The following is an 18,085-nucleotide window of genomic DNA, read 5'->3' as shown; positions in this document are numbered from 1 at the left end:
CGAACACTTTCGAAACCGCGTTGAAAGCTTTCATCGAATCAATCAGTTTTCCATTCCATTTCATAATTAGGACTGAAAAAAAACTAGGAAAGCCACAAAAACAACGGATATAAATCGGCGTGCTGATAGATTCGCTGCTTTAGCGATAGCTGTGTCCTCAGTCGAATTGTATGAAAAATTTTTCCAGACCAAAACGTTGTTACATCAAGCCTAAGAAATCTTCTTCTACCGTACATCGAAAGTACTCGTATTTGATGTTTCATTTTTCGGGTGAGGGGTTCTTTTGAAGGTTCTCTTATTACTCACTTTTCGTTTACATTGAGTTTCTACGCATGAGAATTAAATTCCCATTTGATTGCAAGGACAACATTCAGATCCCGAGAAGTTGGGTTCGGATCATTCAAGCTGATACGAATAAATTTAGAAACGATAACTTGAGAACTACTAGCGCACAAACTTTGCGCAACAAACTTGAGGTCTTTGATGGAGAAAACCTTCTTATAAATTGATGTGACTTAAAAAGCTTTTTTAATGGGTATAACTAACTATCAAGCTAAGCACGCTTTTTTGCGCACTTTAGACACAGACGTGAAATTGCATCAGCAATAAGTCTCAACATAATTTGGAGTTTTTTTGGTCAGAACGACCCAGCTCATAATTATTTTTGAAGTGATTCTGAGCACTTAATCGAACCAATCCCGAACACTAAGCCGTTCTGAGGATTCAGCTCTGAAATTTTTAATTGAATTGTTGTACGGAAAACAGCTTATCAATTTCATGTTTCTGTGCAGAACACTGACTGGGCTGCGTAACTGAGGATTATCTTGCTAAGATCTGGCAGCCTTCCGTAGTTTATTGAACTCCACAAAATAATTGTACCAATTTTTGCTTTATCATGAACTGAGGGATTCAAAACGTATACGATATTAAAAAAAAGATCATGATATTGAAAAGTCAATGATATTCCAATCTCTGATTGGAATGTGGTCTTCCAATCAGAGATCGAAAACGAAAAGTTGGTGAGCTCCACTCTATCCATCTGTGAAAGATGTAGTTTAGTTCTAAATAGTGGAATGAAGATATGATGTTATACTACGAATTCGAAACAGATTTCTCTGAAGAGCAGAAATCCATTATTCCGATTAAACCTGCTGAAAGCTGTTAATTTCATTGGTCTCACATTTAAATTTATAACGAGAAGCGAACAGCTTAATTTTATCGGCTTTGAGAGCACATTTTGAGTACACAAAGCTTCAAATACCAGCACACAGAAACGGTCGCGAAAAAACGAGGTTCAAAAACAGAGCTCACAGGCAGTCAGATTTCCTATAATTTCAATCAGAGATTGTTATTTTGATCTGATTTTTGCTCATGAAAAACTGATGATTCGCATGTCGAACTAGTTTCCACGATCGAGAAAAAACTTGAACGAATGAACAAAAATGTCTCAAGGGAGATAAATGATCTCAGCTCTGAGACGCCTCATAAACTGCGTTGTTTCTCCGAACGCTTTCGGAACCACTTTCAAAGCTTACAGCGATTCAATCAGTTTTCCATTCAATTTCAAAATAATTAGGATTGAAAAAAGCAACAAAAAACCGGATAAACTGGCGTGATGGTATATTCGACGCTGCAGCAATAGCTGTGTTCTAAAATTGCATAAGAATTCTTCCAAAATCACTGCAACATCAAGCTCAAGAAATTCGTATGTCACAGTACATTGAAAGTACTCATGCGAAGTTGGATTTTAGTATATACGGTTCTTTTTGAAGATACTCTGATTACTCATTTTTCTTTTATATTTCAGTTTCTACGCAGGACAATTAATTTACAATTTGAGTAGAATCTTGTTTTCTCGTTTTTGCTCTTGTTTTTGAAACAGACTTGAAATTGCTCACCATAATTTGAATGGATTTTTCTGTTTTCGTCAGAATTAATCACCTTCCGTTTATTTTTCTAAATGATGATGAGCTTTTTATCGAACAAATGAAGCCGTTCTTTCCATTCGTTTCTGAAATTTTGATTTTAATTTCTGTGCGGAACACAGCTTCGTGTTTCTGTGCAGAACACCCACTGGCCTGTGTAACTAGAGATTATCTTACTAAGATCTGGCAGTCGTCATTATTTTATTGAACTCCACAGAACCGTTGTACCAACTTTTGCACAATCATGAAGTCAGAGAGTCAAAACATGTATGATGATATTGAAACGACTATTTACCGAAGAAACTTATTCGCTCGAATGAGACCCGCGATCTGATGTCCGTAGAGTCGACTGTTCCTGTCGTATCTCTTTGTAACCAACGATCTTTTAATTATCTGTAATCAAAGACACGTATACACGCTAGGAAAAAGCACACCGTATTCGTGATTTTCTCGTTGTTTGATTACTAACCTGGAAATTGAAACGTCTTAGAGTTAAGTATTCGGCCAAAATGTCCAGCATCATGACCATTTGAGAAAAAATTAGTACTCGATGGTTCGTCTCGTACAGCCGCACAAGCAGCTTATCCAGCAGCCAAAGCTTGCCACCTCCTTTCACTATTTGCTAAAAAAAATAAACATTTTTATAGAATAACTACATACTATCAGCAATTTAAATTCAACAGCAACTTATTACTAATTACAAACACTCGTGCCGCGGACTGTTATGAAAAGCAAATGAATAGACTCAATTTCTGAGGTGTTTATTTCAACCAAGGCATAATTCGGACTAGCTCTTAATTTAATCACCGAAATTGAGGGGGTTACACAAAGAAAATTCTTCGATTAAATAGTTAATTTGCCCAACAATTTCCGAGGACTTTTCCAACCAAATTTTCAAACCATAAAAATTAAATCAGCCGCAAATTACTAAGATAAACTTTACTATGAAAAAAACAATTCGCTAACCTGAAGTTTCTCGTCGTCTTTAGGCTCATTCATCGGGTCCAAAGGTCGGATCAACCACGGGTGATTGCAGCATTTTTTCAGATCAACAATTACGTTCAGCAGACTGTTTGTACTGCCCTTCAATCCTTTATTTAGAGCCTCGAAATTTCGAGTTAGAATCCACCTAAAGAGAAACATTTATTTAAAAAATAATCCTGATCAAAAGGACCTGTAGACCTGTTTCAAATTTCAAAGTCCTTTAATCGATTAAATAAACCTTTGAGAGAAACAAATTACTATATTAAATATCTCCCAAATCGTAAATGAAACATGATTAAATTGATATTTGAGCAAGTTGAAGTTTCAGCACTTGGACCACATTCATGGCTTGCAGAATATGTAGAGATGAAGCGGTAAAGCGATGCATATTTTTTTTTACCATGAAACGGAAAAATTACTAATTTATATACTATCTTGTGTTGCAATCTGACAGTTTCAATACCCTATCTTAATACAGAAGTCTGAATACCCATCTTAATACAAAGGCTGCGGACCCCCCGAACCCTATCCTTTATTTAAATCATGAGTATTTTCAGGTTAACCCCACCCTGAAATACACATCAGATGAAAACCGAGCAAAACATGTAAATCCGATTGGCTGATATATATTCATTGGATGTTAACGTACAATGCGTTTTTAGCGAGCTATAATGAAGCGAGCCCTGATTCGAGCTATAAAATTCACTCTGGCCTCAAGACGCTCTTAAGTGAACAAAACGAAACGTAGCTCTTTAACTAATCCCCCTCACCACTTTTGCTAACTAGGGGAGATGCTAGGTACAAAATTTACATATGCTTATTGCATAATCATTGAATTATTTCTTTATAGGCGTGGTAATTCGTTACTAGGTGCCCGGGGGGTTAATTAGAGAGATCAAACGAAACGATTGACAATTAAATTATAGTCAGCTGAGACAATTGCCATTCGAGAACATCATCTCCCAGAAATCTTCAAATTACTCAAAAAAATTGGGGCTGTATATCTTAAGCAAAAACAATTTTAGGCAAAAATAAAAATGTGTATTTTAGAAAATAAAAATATATTGTATACTTTAGCGGTTATCCCCTCATCTATTCCCTATACGGTATTAACAAGAAGCGATCAAAGACTAAAAAGCAGTGTCAGTTTTAGGTCGCCAATGGGCGCGTGTAACCGCTTCGAGGTGCTAATCGGCTCTACTTTTCGTAGGTGGAATCCCTCATACGCGAAGGAGCGAATGCGCGAAAATAAAAATCAGCCAATCAGATTTCAGTATATTGGGACTGAATATTGATTTTGACCTTGGTCCTAATTGTTGGTCCTGATGTTAACTTGGTCCTAAATGAATAGCAATTGCTACATTTTAAAAACTGACTTTCGGCTAATTTTGTTTTCGGTCCTTTGCCCACGAGATTTTTTTCGCCCATTCGGTCCTTCGCGTATGAGAATAGCCCCCCTTTTCGTATAGTCCTACCCACTGTTGGCAAGCTCGCAACGTTGACGCGACAGCAGCAGTCACTTTTTGCTTTTGATTTGCTGTTCGAACGCTATTTCGTGTATATGGAATGCAGCAACCGAATGACGCAATTAATCGATTATGATTACCGCTTATAAAATATACACTTGTTATCAAAATTAATTTAATTTATTTCTCATTTTATTTTCACCTAATATAGTTGAGCCTTATATACAATTCCTAGCCCCAAAATTTAAACCCTCTCTAAATCTTACGGCTCTTTGCCACACGGAAAAAGTCGGAGATAAAAATGATCGTACTTGTAATACTGTTTCTGTATCTTGGACATGTCCACACGCAGTATTTGCTCCACTTTGGCGGGTAAACTTTTCTCGACTTCTTTTTTCAACCGCCTCAGCATGTATGGTTTAATGGTTTTATGAAGTCTGGAGTAGCCATCTATTCCCCCTCTACTTGGTTGATTTTTTTCTTCGAATTCGTCCCAACTTTCGAACCTATAAAAACATTTAAACTATTAAATTTAGCAAGCCGAGTTGTTGAAAATCAGGGATGCGAAACATCGAAGTTAAGAAATTTTTTCAACATCGGAACTTTTAAATTTGTTTGATATTTTGTACCATATTTTAATAATTAGAGTAACCTTCCATTTGAACAAAATTGAATGATCGCACAAAAAGGTTAAGCATTCCGGAAAAAACATAGATAATAAATGACAGCTTTTGGGTCTTATTCAATTGTTTTCGATCATCCAAAAACCGGCATTTTAAAGCGCAGCGTCGGCTTTGCTTAGGCTGTGAAACTCATCCATCAGCCGGTTGTCTTGATTTACTTACATCAATTTGTTTAATTAATAAGCGTTATCACTAAAAGGACGTGGTCCTGTCAATGTGCATCATTCAGAACAAACTGCTACTTCAAGGCTGGCGAGACAATTAGACTGAACGAAAGACTCACTAGAATCTCTAAAACAAGTAAAAGCCACTCAGACACCTAACACGGTGGTGTCATCGCTAGCTTTCGAGTAACAGATTGAGTTAGAAACATAAAAAAAAACACCTACGATAAAGGCAAAGACGTCATTTCATTCGAGCAATTCCTTCATGTTCAGGTGATAGCCACTGATGTAAATATTTCAATGCTTGTTAACTCAATGAATGTCGTTTATGGGGATGTCAAAATCCAGCATTTGATTTTGTCTCTGATGCTAAATTTAGACCCCTACTTCTACGTCTACTCTAAAGCATGCATTTAGTTACAATGGAGAATCTGAGCGGCGATTTTAGACTTCCTTACAAAGTCAATTGGTTTCCTGAATAACTGCAACTCGATATCAACCCAACTAAAGATGCACTATAATAACCTGACAATTTTTATAAAGCGCTTGACCGTTGAAACCCCGTTTGGCTATATGCCACAATCGACAAACAAAAGGGCAGTTTGACTTAGGTACAGGTGAGCCAAGAGAACATGTTCCCGAGAAGAACACAAAATTTAGCAACAGCAACTAGATTGACAGAATTGCGGGCGACCGGTGGTACAGCCGATATGAGGCACAATTTCTTTGCACTAACATCCACCGATCATTCTAGATGTCACATGCACAGATCATTCTAGATGTCACTCTTTCAGTACTCAATTATATAGCGGGCGGCGATAGCCGTCATGGGGAAAAAACGTCTGCGAGGGCTTTGAATTGTTCTTTAAGCTGCCGGTTTAACTTAAACCACCAAATACGAGGGGAGGGTACTACGAAGACATGGTCGATGAAGCTTAGCTTTTATTGAAATTTTTGATTTCAAACGCTGTCAAATTTCCTGGTATTGTGTCATTTCTAAAAATCGCTTCTTTACAATGAGATCGATGTCATTTTGGCTCCCTAGGCATGTCAAAGCGTCCACGACTGTTTTTAAATCGCCGAAGAAGAGGTCCAATGGAGAGAAGCACGTGAAGAATGTCTTTCTTATGCATATTGATTGGAATTCATTTTGGGCAGCAGTTAGAAGCGAGTAGTGATGCTCTTCTCAGCGCTATTTGGAGCACCCTGCAGCAGATATCTCTTCAGCGAAGTCGAAGTCAGAGTTGGTTCTCGTGAGTCGAATTTGGAAAAAGCTACCTGTGATGAGAACTACCGCTTTCAACTAACGACAATCATCTCTGACTTCGATTTGACTGAAAAGACTGCTTTAGGGCAACTCATTTAACGTTTGGTTTTTGATCGTCCGGAAATGTAAGTGATGACATGACCCAGACAACCAAAAACACAACAGGCAACAAAAAAGAGTCATAGTCGCACGATAGTCGTTGCTTGGAAGGCTTCTGTGATATGCATGTATGATCATAGAACAACTTTTTCATGTATGTTCTTGAAACAGCATTAGTCCCATACCGACAAATGTTCTTGCCCGAATCTCTATGCACGTTATTATAGGCAACTTCTACAGAGGTGCGCTGTTACTGACAGCGCTGCTCCAGAAGTTTTTCACCTTGTCCCGCTTTGGCTTTGTAATGGCTGTTGATTGTGCAGGGCTGTTCATTCTGTAGTTGAATTGAATTATGGCTAAATAACTAAAGAGCACAACAGTTGATGAATTCAAATCATTTTCTTTAATTTTAGTTTTCTTCACATGATGAAAAGCAAGACCAGTTTGAAAATTGAGTTAAATATTTACTGTAAAGCAAAACTTAACGAAAATTAGCACCCGCTTCTTTTACCGCGAACACAGACATGAAATATTGCCAAAGTTTCTACAAATGGTCCTGAGAAAAGCTGCGTTAGGCCCGGAGAAAAGTGGCCAATGCATACTGCAATCTCCAATTCTTACGCCCAATTTAATGCTTCACTCCCTCAGCTTCAGTCGGGTCAACTGTTCTCAAATTGTCTGATTTAGATTAAATTCATGTCAAGACTTCTTTGCTCAACCTTTTTCCTAAATAACTAAGTCCAAACCAAACCAAAATATTTTGTCTGATTAATACAAATTAAATAAATACTCTACATCGCTGCAAACTCTACGTAACTTAAGTGCGCGGCACGCTTCCTATTGCAATGTTCAGCTTAGTAGTCAGACGAAGCTAATTAAATTTCAGTTTAAATTATCTAGTATCTGCGTTTATTTTATCATATTGTCATATTGACTTGTACCCGGTTGCAACACCCTCATTTTTCGAGAGGGTCGTCAGTTACAGATTAAGCTATTCATCCGCTCGCTCTATTTGGAAATCGATATAGTTCTTATAACTAAAAACAATAGCAATTTCATGCACCATTTCTTGCTCGCATTTGAGAAATTTTGACGGCATCTGCAAAAATATTCTTGGAGAATGACCTTGAAAACTCAAATGACAAAAAAACTGCCAAAAAGACAGATGGGATAGTGTTAGTAAACTCAGAGAAACTGAACTGTTATTTTTTGTCAACTTCAAATAGTTTCAAAGAAAAGAAGAAAATAATGCATCGTCATTCAACTCGGGGACGTTCCCCGATTCTTGAATGCCTAACATTGTTTAAATATAAATTCGCCAAAGTTAGAAAACTGGATCATTAGGATTTTTTCCGGTTTCAAAACCTAAACCAACTATCGTAATAAATTAAACGGTATCTTCTGCCTCATTTGAAATTCTAGAGCGAAAATTGCCATCCTGTGCCTTAATAAATTTTAAGCGTACTTAGAATAAATCAAAAGCCAAATCCCAAAAAAAAAAAAATTGGACTAGAACCTTAAAAATCATTAAAAGAAACTAGCAGGGCAAAAATAGCCGAACGGTTTCGAGCCACGTACATCCAGATTTTGAATTTTTCACCTTAACTGCTGCCTCATCCATTTCTCAATCAAATATTCCCTCATACATCCTCGTTAGAAAATTCCAGGCAGCAATTGAATAAAGTGGATTAAACACGTTATCAAATAGCTTCAGCAGTATTCATATATACTACAATGGAACACTAAGATGTGCGAGTTCGGTGGGGAAAAAACCGAACTCGTAGTATCACAAAAGCGTTTTCTTGTAATAATAGGTCTTAGCCAAAGACAATTGGAAAAATTTGAACAGCTAAGGATACCAAAAAAAACGCCGGAATTGAAAATTCCCATAAAAACAATTCCGTGATCAAACCAGATCACCCTGAGAAAACTGGGTGATCTGGAGAAACGGTTATTTACTCTGCCGCTGTGATTGCCATTGCGCTTGTCGTATCCATGGCATTTTACTATATTGTTATAAGAGTACATCTTCCCTTCCATTGTCAAATTAATTCGAAGAAAAAGTCGGAAATCAAACCAATAAAATAAAACAAACAGCACTTAAAAAAACTTCAACGCAAGAAAACAGAAAAAAAAACTTCGTTTTTCGAGGAAAAATATTTGAAATTTCAACAATGATTATGAATTTCAACAAAGATGATCGGCACTTTTTTGACAAAAATTAAATGAATTTGAGGACACTAGACCAACAGAACGTTTTTCAGTCCCGCAAGAAAATCTTAAAAATGACATCTTCTTAGGAAACTACAATAGTAAAGTTGTTCAATAGTAAAGTTTTCCTCTAATAACAAGGAAAATGAACTGAACTTGGAAAATAAAAATCAAACCGCAAAAAAAAACAATTTTGAGATTGTAAAAAATAAAACCTCTTCATGAAAACATAGCAAACACACAGTTGGAATTGAGTCATGAATGCAAGGAAAAAGACGTGAAAAAAAAAACAACTTTCGAATTTCAAAGAAAAAAGGATATGAACTTAAAACTCTTCGATTTTCTAAAACAAAATATGATTGACACTTTTTTGATAAAACTGACCCAATTTGACGAAAATGGATAGATTAATAGGTTTATTTATAATTCCGCAAGAAAATCTTAAAATTAAATCCCCTTTCGAAAATAGAGGTCGCCAATATTTTTGTGACCAATACACTTTTGCTGTTCAATAGTAAAGTTTGACTTCTTTCACACAAAAGCCGAGTAGTAAACTAAGAAATCAATGCCAAACCACGCAAAATCAAATTTTGGCATGACGAAATTTAGATGTCTCCTTAAAAAATCAGCCAAACCTATATACAAGTGTTCGAGACTCTTAATGAACAAAATCATCGCGACCTATTCAAATGCCTTTAATATATTCATTCCAAAAACAACGTCATCAGATTTTATTAAGAAGTTTATCACTCACAACACATCTTTCACGTGTCTTTCCCCTCTTCTATGCTTATATCACTCAAAACAATTTGTAAAAAAATTATCAAATAATTTTTGGCACCTTTCATTTTAATCAAATACTAATAATTCCTCCGTCATTTTATTAAATTATCTTAGAATTTAACACACAGGCGAAGTTGCGCTTCGCAAACTAAAGCAAAAAAACAACAAAAAGCAGCTGTAAAAGATTTTAAAAAAGGATCGAAATAAGCCTCGAATAAGCAAAAATTTGTTTTCTGAGTCTTACGTCCTTCCTTTTCAGCCACGAACAAAGGAATAGCGATTTTAAAAAATCAAGACCTATATAAGAGTCTTCACTACGTTCATTACTCTTAAAAACTAGCCACCAATAAAGCAGATAACAGATGCTATGAAAAGTTCAATGCTACAGCAGATCGAGATTATAGAAAAAATTACACCAAATGAGCGCTTTTGTTTGCGACTTAGCTTGCTTAACTATCTTCTTTAAAACTAAGACAGAAAAATAATTTTCAACATTGGCTTTTGATGTTTGCATTGCAGGCGGTCCAGGGTAACCACTCCGTTCAGATCAAAATTCTGACCACATATCTCATCAAAAAACTGACCATTTTGCTGACCTTTTTCATATCTGAACTACAACTATGAAAAAAACTTTTGTGAACGTTTAACGTTGAATTTCAAGGAAATGTTTATTTAAACATCGTGGAAATGACATTATTGGAGTCCACCCATCTCTCTGAAAAACAAAAATGTGATTTTATGCCGAGTTGCCAGAAAGTGAACCACTAGTAACAAGAAATAAAACAAGTATCATGGCAAATAAACATATATTCTGACTTTTTCTGACCTCCGACCAAATAACTGACCAAATCTGACCAAGTGGTAACCCTGAGGTGGTCAATTTCGTGCGAAGTGTAAGGTCAGCTTAACCAGGTTCTCACAAAAAAAAACTATAAAAATATATGCCTCATCTGGGCTTCTACCTGCCAATACCAAAAAAACTGCGGTTAAATTACAGAACCAAAAAAAGGGAACAAAGAAAAAAGGTTTCCACATCGAATCGAAACGAAAATTGCTTTCAAAACAAAAACCTTGCATCGTATGTATTACCTAACCAAACCATTTTAACTGGAAAATTTTCAATATCTCAGAGTATCACCTTGCTAAAAAAGCACTAAGTTCAGCAATTGAATTATGATCTAGGCAATTGAAAAATAATTTGACTCAATGATTATTCAGGCGTTAAAAAATAACTATATTTTGAAACGTTCAACTTTAGTAGGCCCAACGAAAGGAAGAAAACAGTCTCCAAGCTCAAATCCATGAAACTTTCAGCTCTTTAGGAATTTTACATAGAGGCAACGCTGCGCTTCTCAAACAAATGCGAGAACACGATAAAAAAAATCAGCTCTTTAAAAAGCAATAAGAAAAAGTAGAAACAAGACTCGAATTATTAAAAATTCGGCCACCTATCGGATTCGATCTGCGACCCCGAGATTATCCGTCTAACGCACTAACGACTCAGCCACGGACGCTTAATAAACAAATAACTAGCCACAGATAAAGCAGAGAACAGATACTATGAAATTTCCAATGCTACAAATCGTGATTATAGCAAAAGTGTCACCAAATAAGTGGACATCCACTTTCAATAAACTTTTATTTGCAAATTAGGTAGAAAAAAAAGTTCCATACTAATACACTGCGCTCGCAAGTGTTAATAAGTTCCTCTGCTGAGAAAACCTGCCTAATTTCTCGAAAACAATGCTCGGTTATGTTTTCTCAAAACAAATTAATATACGACTTTAGCCAATTCAAAACTCGTTTCCCAAAACAGAGAAGTTGGACTTTCACGAAAATCCTGGCGTTGGAATAGATAAAAATTTGTATATATTGCGCTAATGATTCACGGAACTTCCGAAATTACATGATAAATTTACTTAACGAATAATTTCAGTGCCAAGTACAGAGAACAGACTTGAGATAGTGTCAAACACAGCTTCTTTGAGGAAGCTGGATCAGTGAAACTTTATTCCGCAGAAAATAAAATATACTTTGAAGCAAGACAATCACGTAGCTCATAAGAACGCAACACTACAGGTGATGATGTTCTAACAACACAATTTCTGAACCACTCATCGTATTAAAAACAAGCCCCTCAAAACTTGAATCAAAAACGTTGCTTTACGATTTTGAAACACCATTTAGTTAACGATCCTAAATGAAATTGATTGAAACATTAAAGGCATCAATCTAACGCATCTTGCCCACAAAATGTTTATAGCTGACATAAAACGTTCCCAGGCTAAAACTATTGAACCTAATCGACCTTGGAAATTGAATTAGATAAAGTAAACTGAGAAAAAATTCCAAGTAATGATCTTAGGGTTAATTACAAAACAAACGGGTAAATATTCAAAATTGAAATGCCTATGTTCTCTCATTAGCTGGCCTTAATCCTCCAGCATTTGATTTACTTACACGGGTTTACTTCCGAACTACTGTAAAAAAATCGCGTTACCTCAAATCATGGAAACAAAAACTAGCCCAAATAAGTCAGGTGAAAAAACTGATCAAGCCAACGATTAAAGAATACTATATTAATCAATGAATATGTTCTCATTTCAAACTCTCAATTAAATGAAATTCGAAAACCCAGGCATTGCGATTTACATGCAGTTCAGTAACATATAAGCTTACTTGACAGGTTCTATGAAGTGCATCAGTGCCCACAACTCCCTCAAGGAATTCTGCAAAGGCGTCCCAGAGATGAGCAAGCGATGTTGCGTTGAAAACTCAATCAAGCTTCTGTACAACAACGAGTCGTCATTCTTCAGACGATGAGCTTCGTCAACAACAAGAACCGACCACTGCATGTTTTGCAAATAGCCCTTGTCTTTCATCAGTAGCTCATACGTAGTGACTATGGCATTGAACTTCATTCTTCGATTCTTGTGAACCCACTCATAATCTCGAATCTACATCAAAGTGAGCGTAAAAAATCATTAAAATGCTTAATCATAACAATTTTTTTCTGAAAAAAAAAACCAAGCTGACAATGTTTGACTTTCATCATGATGATTTATAACCCTTAAGACTCTTGCCACGCAAGTTCAAATTTTACGACTGAAGGCGAAAAGCTCCAAGGATTCTTCGGAATATTAACTTACTATGGCTCTGCTTTTCATGTCTCCAATGTAGGGAATCACGTTAATTTCTTTCGCCCACAATTCGAACTCTCTCAGCCAAGCTGCCATTGTTGACAAAGGGACTACGACAAGAAATGGGCCGTAAATTTTGTGTTGGTTGAATAGATAAGACAGAAAAGATATTGTTTGAATAGTTTTTCCAAGTCCCATTTCGTCCGCCAAAATGCAACTCCTTCCACTGAAATGTCAGATAAAAAAATGAAGGCTCTATAAAAGCTAACACGATGAAAAATAATAGCAGAAATGTACCTGCACCATGACGAAACGAGCCAATTCACTCCTAGAATTTGGTAATCACGAAGGATCAAACTTTCATTGCCGCCTCCGAGAAATAGGGGTTGATCCTCGAACTGCTGGAACTTGGGGCGTTGACTCTATATATCAAACCAATGACTGCCAATCAAAAACACCAATTAAGTCAACATAAATAAAGTAAGCACTTACCGATGGCGCAGACATCGGCAGCTTCTTTGATCCTTGACGTTCTTCGTAATTCAAAATTTCAGTCATAAAATATCGTTCCATTAAGTCAGCAGCCTCCCAAGTGCATTCAACATAGGGAAGTCCACTCCACTTAACAAAGTATTCTAGCTGTCCGGATTTATCTTTCCTTTTATCGACTATCCTCTCCGCTTTAGTATACTCTTCGTTTAAATTACGCTGAACATCTAACTGATACCGAGCTAACTCACGCGATTCTGGCTCCGCAGTTAAGCACCTATTCAAACAAACTGACATAAATTATACATCGCTCACAAAAATAATCCAACCAGCACAAGGGATAGTTTACCAATCGTCATATTCTCTGCGTCTTTTAATGTAGTTTTCAAGCTTTTTCATGCCTCTTGCTTTCTGCGCTTCCAGCGTCGCTAAGCTCTCCCATGTATTATGGAAATGCGACCAAGATTGCCATTTGATTAAAAATTGCTCTTCTGTTTCTTCACTGACAGCAGGCAGTTCATTGGAATAGATAGTCGTAAGGTGTCCAGTTCCTGATAAAAACCAATTTTTAAGAAAATTTTCATAGAGACAAGGCATGAACTGCGGTTTGGATATACAGACTGGCCTTCAGACCAAAAATTTTTTCCGGGATTTATTATAAACACGGAAAACCTCAAAAACAACAAATTTCTGTGCGGAACACCAAAATTTCTTTGCGGAACACTCCAATGCACGTAATTCACTCGATCGGCCAAATAATTCTGTAGAGAATCAACAGGCCAATTATCATGCCAACGACGAAGACCACAACTTTTATTACCTCAGAATGCATAAAACTTTCTGAAACTTCCACACAGCAGAAGAAGCAAAGTGTTCCATGGAATGTCATACAATGGATCTGAACAAAGTGGCAAAAATGCACTTAGTTTTTCTTTACAAAAAGCCCTATATTATAAACTATTAATTAAGTTGATATTAAACAAGGTTTTCCCTGCCGTTCAACACGGCTCTAAGAAAGCTAGATATCTCGCTTTACAATCGGACACCGAATACAAAACCCAACTAAGAACTTCAACCTTGAACAAACATAGTTTCAAATTACCAGGAAGCAGCTCTGCGTGGCAGATACTATTTAAACCGATTGACGTGATACAATTTTTTAAAAATTCGCTGCATACGCTTATAAGATTTATTGACGGTTTACACAGCGAATGACACAATTTTTGGATACGCGCCCAAATAACGTTCGTAATGGCCGTGCTTGAGCTCTTCAAAACCCGGCACAACAACATTGAAAAACGTACTAGCAGAGGAAACTGGAAAACTAAGCGTGTCAAGGAAACTGCATTAAGACCGGAACAAAATAAAAATTGCAAGCAACAATTTCCAAACTGGCAGCATTAAGACAAGCACCAAACGGTATTAATTTACTGAGACTTCTCGTTTCGACCTTTGTGCGAATAATTGAATTGAATCAAACACAACACAAAATTGACACCCAAGAAAACTATTGACTTTGGAGTAGAGAGATGTGAAACTGAAGAACACAAGGTTTGCACAAAATGCTAAGACAAACATGAAATTACAGGTTAATGAAAATTGAGCTCCGAAAAAGGCCCAGAGAAAACGATATATCGCAACAGTGAAAACCACTTATAGCTTTTTAACTTTTTGGTGCAATGGCCTCTTGGAAAACCTGCAATTACAACAAATTCCAACAACGAATCAAATGAAACTGTTGAAAAATCAACAGGAAAAACACAAATGTGACGATGATTCAAAACAAAATTTTTTCAAAACCAATTTAAAAACTGAAATCTTAACGTCAACTTGGAGTCTTGCAAATTTCTTACAGGTAATTCCAAGATTGAAACAACACTGAAATGTTTCTTTGTTAACACGATGGCCTTCGAGGTAATGACATGACACAAATGTGAGGTGGAGATTCATGTGAGCAGCTTTCAGCAGCACTGAAAAAAGTAAAGCTCGAGCGCTAATTGATGTCAGAAACCATCTCGTCAAATCAATTAAAACGGAGTACCTGTTATTTACGGCTTTTGTTTGTTCAATTGTAGCTTATTTACTCAGAACCTTTGACACTATATTGCTTAAATATGAATTGTCACGCCATGATCGCATATATTGTGTTCTCAAAAAAGGTATACTTTAGTCAAGATCACTAATTTTGTGTGCAACCAAGACCGGTTGCCAGCTTAAAATTAATATGATATTTAACTTGTAAAATGTAATTTTGCTCAGATAGATTTTAAGCTATCAGCTTTGTTAAAGAGTGTCTGTGGCGGAGCACCCGAAGCGCATGACCTTGCATCCAGCTCATGCTCTGTTTGGAGTGTTAAACCGATGAGCATTCAATCAACGCTGTTCCCACTGATGATCATACCTTCGTCCAGTTTCATCAGACTAAAAGCGTCACTAACGCGAAGTAACATAAGATCAGTACGGATCAGGCGGTGATTAAGAAAACCACTTGAAACTAGAGCAAGCTTATGGCGGTTATGTCCAGGGGACAAAAAACTCGAAACAGTAACGTAGATCTGCGCAAAAAACAGCCAGGAATACTGTTCTTGGTAAAATTTCAAACGCAATGCGTGTTTTCGATGAATGGGGAAACAAAGAAAGGAGGAAAGATTAACATTCTATTGCATAAATATGAACTCTCGCGGTAGGACTTCACATCTTATTTAAATTTAGTGAAATTAGTATACGTTAGTAAAGATCACTAACTTTGAGAGCACATCAAGACTGGTTACCAGCTTAATATAAATAGTACATGACTTGTGAAATAACATTTTGAACAGAGAGAAATCAAGCTATCAGCTTTGTTTAATGGTGACAGCGACGGAGCGCTCCCAGCGCATGAACCCTCATCCAGCGCAGCCTGCTTTGGAGTAATATAAACCGATGAGCATTCAATCATTGCTGTTCCCACTGATGATGATACTTTCGGCCAGATTTATTAGACTTACCGTCTCGATCCACAGAAGCAAAACGAGTAGACCAGTACGGATATGGCAGTGATTAAAAACCAAACACTAGACCAAACTTAAGGCGAAACACAAGCTGATGGCGTCAATATCAGCGGTTAACGTCCAGACGGCAAAAAAGTCGAAACAAGGCTCTAGCGTAGATATCCGCAAAACACAGCAACATTTTCAAGGAAAGCGAAGCAAGACGGGAAGAGTGACGTTGCATGGATGAACTATGAACTTTCACGCCATCTCTCGTCTTGTTATCTTATTTTATTGATATTTGTATACGTTAGTGAAGATCATTAACTTTAGGAGCAACCATCAAGAACGGTTGCTAGCTTGATAAAATATTACATTTGACTTTTGAAATAGCGTTTAGAACAAAGATTTCGAGCTATCAGGCTTGTCAACTGGTGACAGACGGAGCGCCCCCAAACGGAATCTTCAGACACTTTATACAGAAACTTGTTAATTCAGTTCCATTACTCATCTGTTATTGGCTCGTTTGTCTGAATTTCTCCTTTTTGAAAGCTATTGTGTTATTTAAGTTAAGGTAAACTATCAATCAAAGTATCTGCCCTGCCCTATTAAAAAGCGTAGAGATAGAATAATCTATTTGTTTTAGCGTGAACACTTTGCGCAACTCAGAAAAATCAATTTCTTATAGTTACAGGCCTGAGAACACATGTACATCACTTCAAAATTTTGTCCGCGAGCTCAACATAGCACATAATTGAATCAACTTCCCACCTGTGCACTTATAGGCAATTTTCGCATATAATTTTTGGTGACAAAAGAGATGGGAAGATAAAAGAAACTCACGCTCTTATCTGACTAAAGCCCAAACTGATAGTGAAACTCATTAGCTGCACGGCAGTTCCTTCTTTCGAAAAAACGGAATATTTTGTAGGAAAAAAAATCAAGTCGAAAAAAAACGACTCATGAAGAAACGGTTTGTGACGGAACATGATCAAGAATTCGATACACGCAGCATGTTGAAAAAATTCATTTCCAAGAATGAGGTTTTCTCAATACCACTAAACTGCAGGGTTACCAGCGACGTCCTTCTAAAAACGTGCTAATTCACACACAATAGTAACAATTTCCCACTCTTTCCAGTTCCTCTAAGAGATGTCGAGCACAGACTGGCATAGCCAAGACGTAGTCCGTGCTAACGGTATCCGGAAGCGATGTCGCACAAAACCCATTTCAATTCTCTGATCAACTTGATTTAAACAACCAATTGCCCTCTTTCCAATTTCTTCAAGCGGACTCCAAGCACAGTGGCATAGCAGGAGCACAGTCAGTGCTAACGATATCTGGAAGCGATGTCTCACAAAAACAATTTCAATCAATTGATTAATTGACCTGATATAAGCTCAACATCTGCGGCTTGTTGTTGGACAGTTATCTAATCTAATCAATACTTGATGTTTTCATCGTTACATTTTTCAAACCTTGCAGTTATTTCAAGCACGAATAGATAAAACGGAAAGAAGGTTTGTCAAGTACTGTACCATAAGCTTCCGGGAGAATTGGAGCGTAGTTTTCCTTAACGACTCAACATCATCAAGATCTGTTGAACAGATATAATCAACAGCATAAACTCCCTGGCACTCCTGAATGATAATCTAAGGTCTACTTTTCACCAGGAACAATTTCCTTGACGTTGAAATTGAGATTAAATTGCACAGCAGCAGCATGTAATCTGAGCAGGTGTTTAGAACAAAGATTTCGAGCTATCAGGCTTGTTAAATGGTGACAGACGGAGCGCCCCCAAACGGAATCTTCAGACACTTTATACAGAAACTTGTTAAATCAGTTCCATTACTCATCTGTTATTGGCTCGTTTGTCTGAATTTCTCCTGTTTGAAAGCTATTGCG

General features: G+C 36.9%; 1 protein-coding gene across 1 annotated transcript in view; it reads right to left on the bottom strand.

The window, feature by feature from the left end:
• The window catches only part of LOC134851812 (chromodomain-helicase-DNA-binding protein 1-like), a 45,991-nt gene that overhangs the window by 9,215 nt on the left and 18,691 nt on the right, over nucleotides 1-18,085 (bottom strand). The window contains exons 6-13 of the mRNA XM_063868065.1: nucleotides 13,561-13,762; nucleotides 13,215-13,488; nucleotides 13,020-13,144; nucleotides 12,732-12,948; nucleotides 12,262-12,539; nucleotides 4,687-4,881; nucleotides 2,892-3,054; nucleotides 2,395-2,547 (exon numbers count right to left, since the gene is read on the bottom strand). Coding sequence (XP_063724135.1) covers nucleotides 2,395-2,547; nucleotides 2,892-3,054; nucleotides 4,687-4,881; nucleotides 12,262-12,539; nucleotides 12,732-12,948; nucleotides 13,020-13,144; nucleotides 13,215-13,488; nucleotides 13,561-13,762 — 1,607 coding nt within the window. The remainder of the gene's footprint in view (nucleotides 1-2,394; nucleotides 2,548-2,891; nucleotides 3,055-4,686; nucleotides 4,882-12,261; nucleotides 12,540-12,731; nucleotides 12,949-13,019; nucleotides 13,145-13,214; nucleotides 13,489-13,560; nucleotides 13,763-18,085) is intronic.

The sequence above is a fragment of the Symsagittifera roscoffensis genome, chromosome 1 (assembly GCF_963678635.1).
Source record: "Symsagittifera roscoffensis chromosome 1, txSymRosc1.1, whole genome shotgun sequence".
Classification (NCBI taxonomy): Eukaryota; Metazoa; Xenacoelomorpha; order Acoela; family Convolutidae; genus Symsagittifera; species Symsagittifera roscoffensis.
This window is presented reverse-complemented; position numbering and strand designations above follow the sequence as displayed.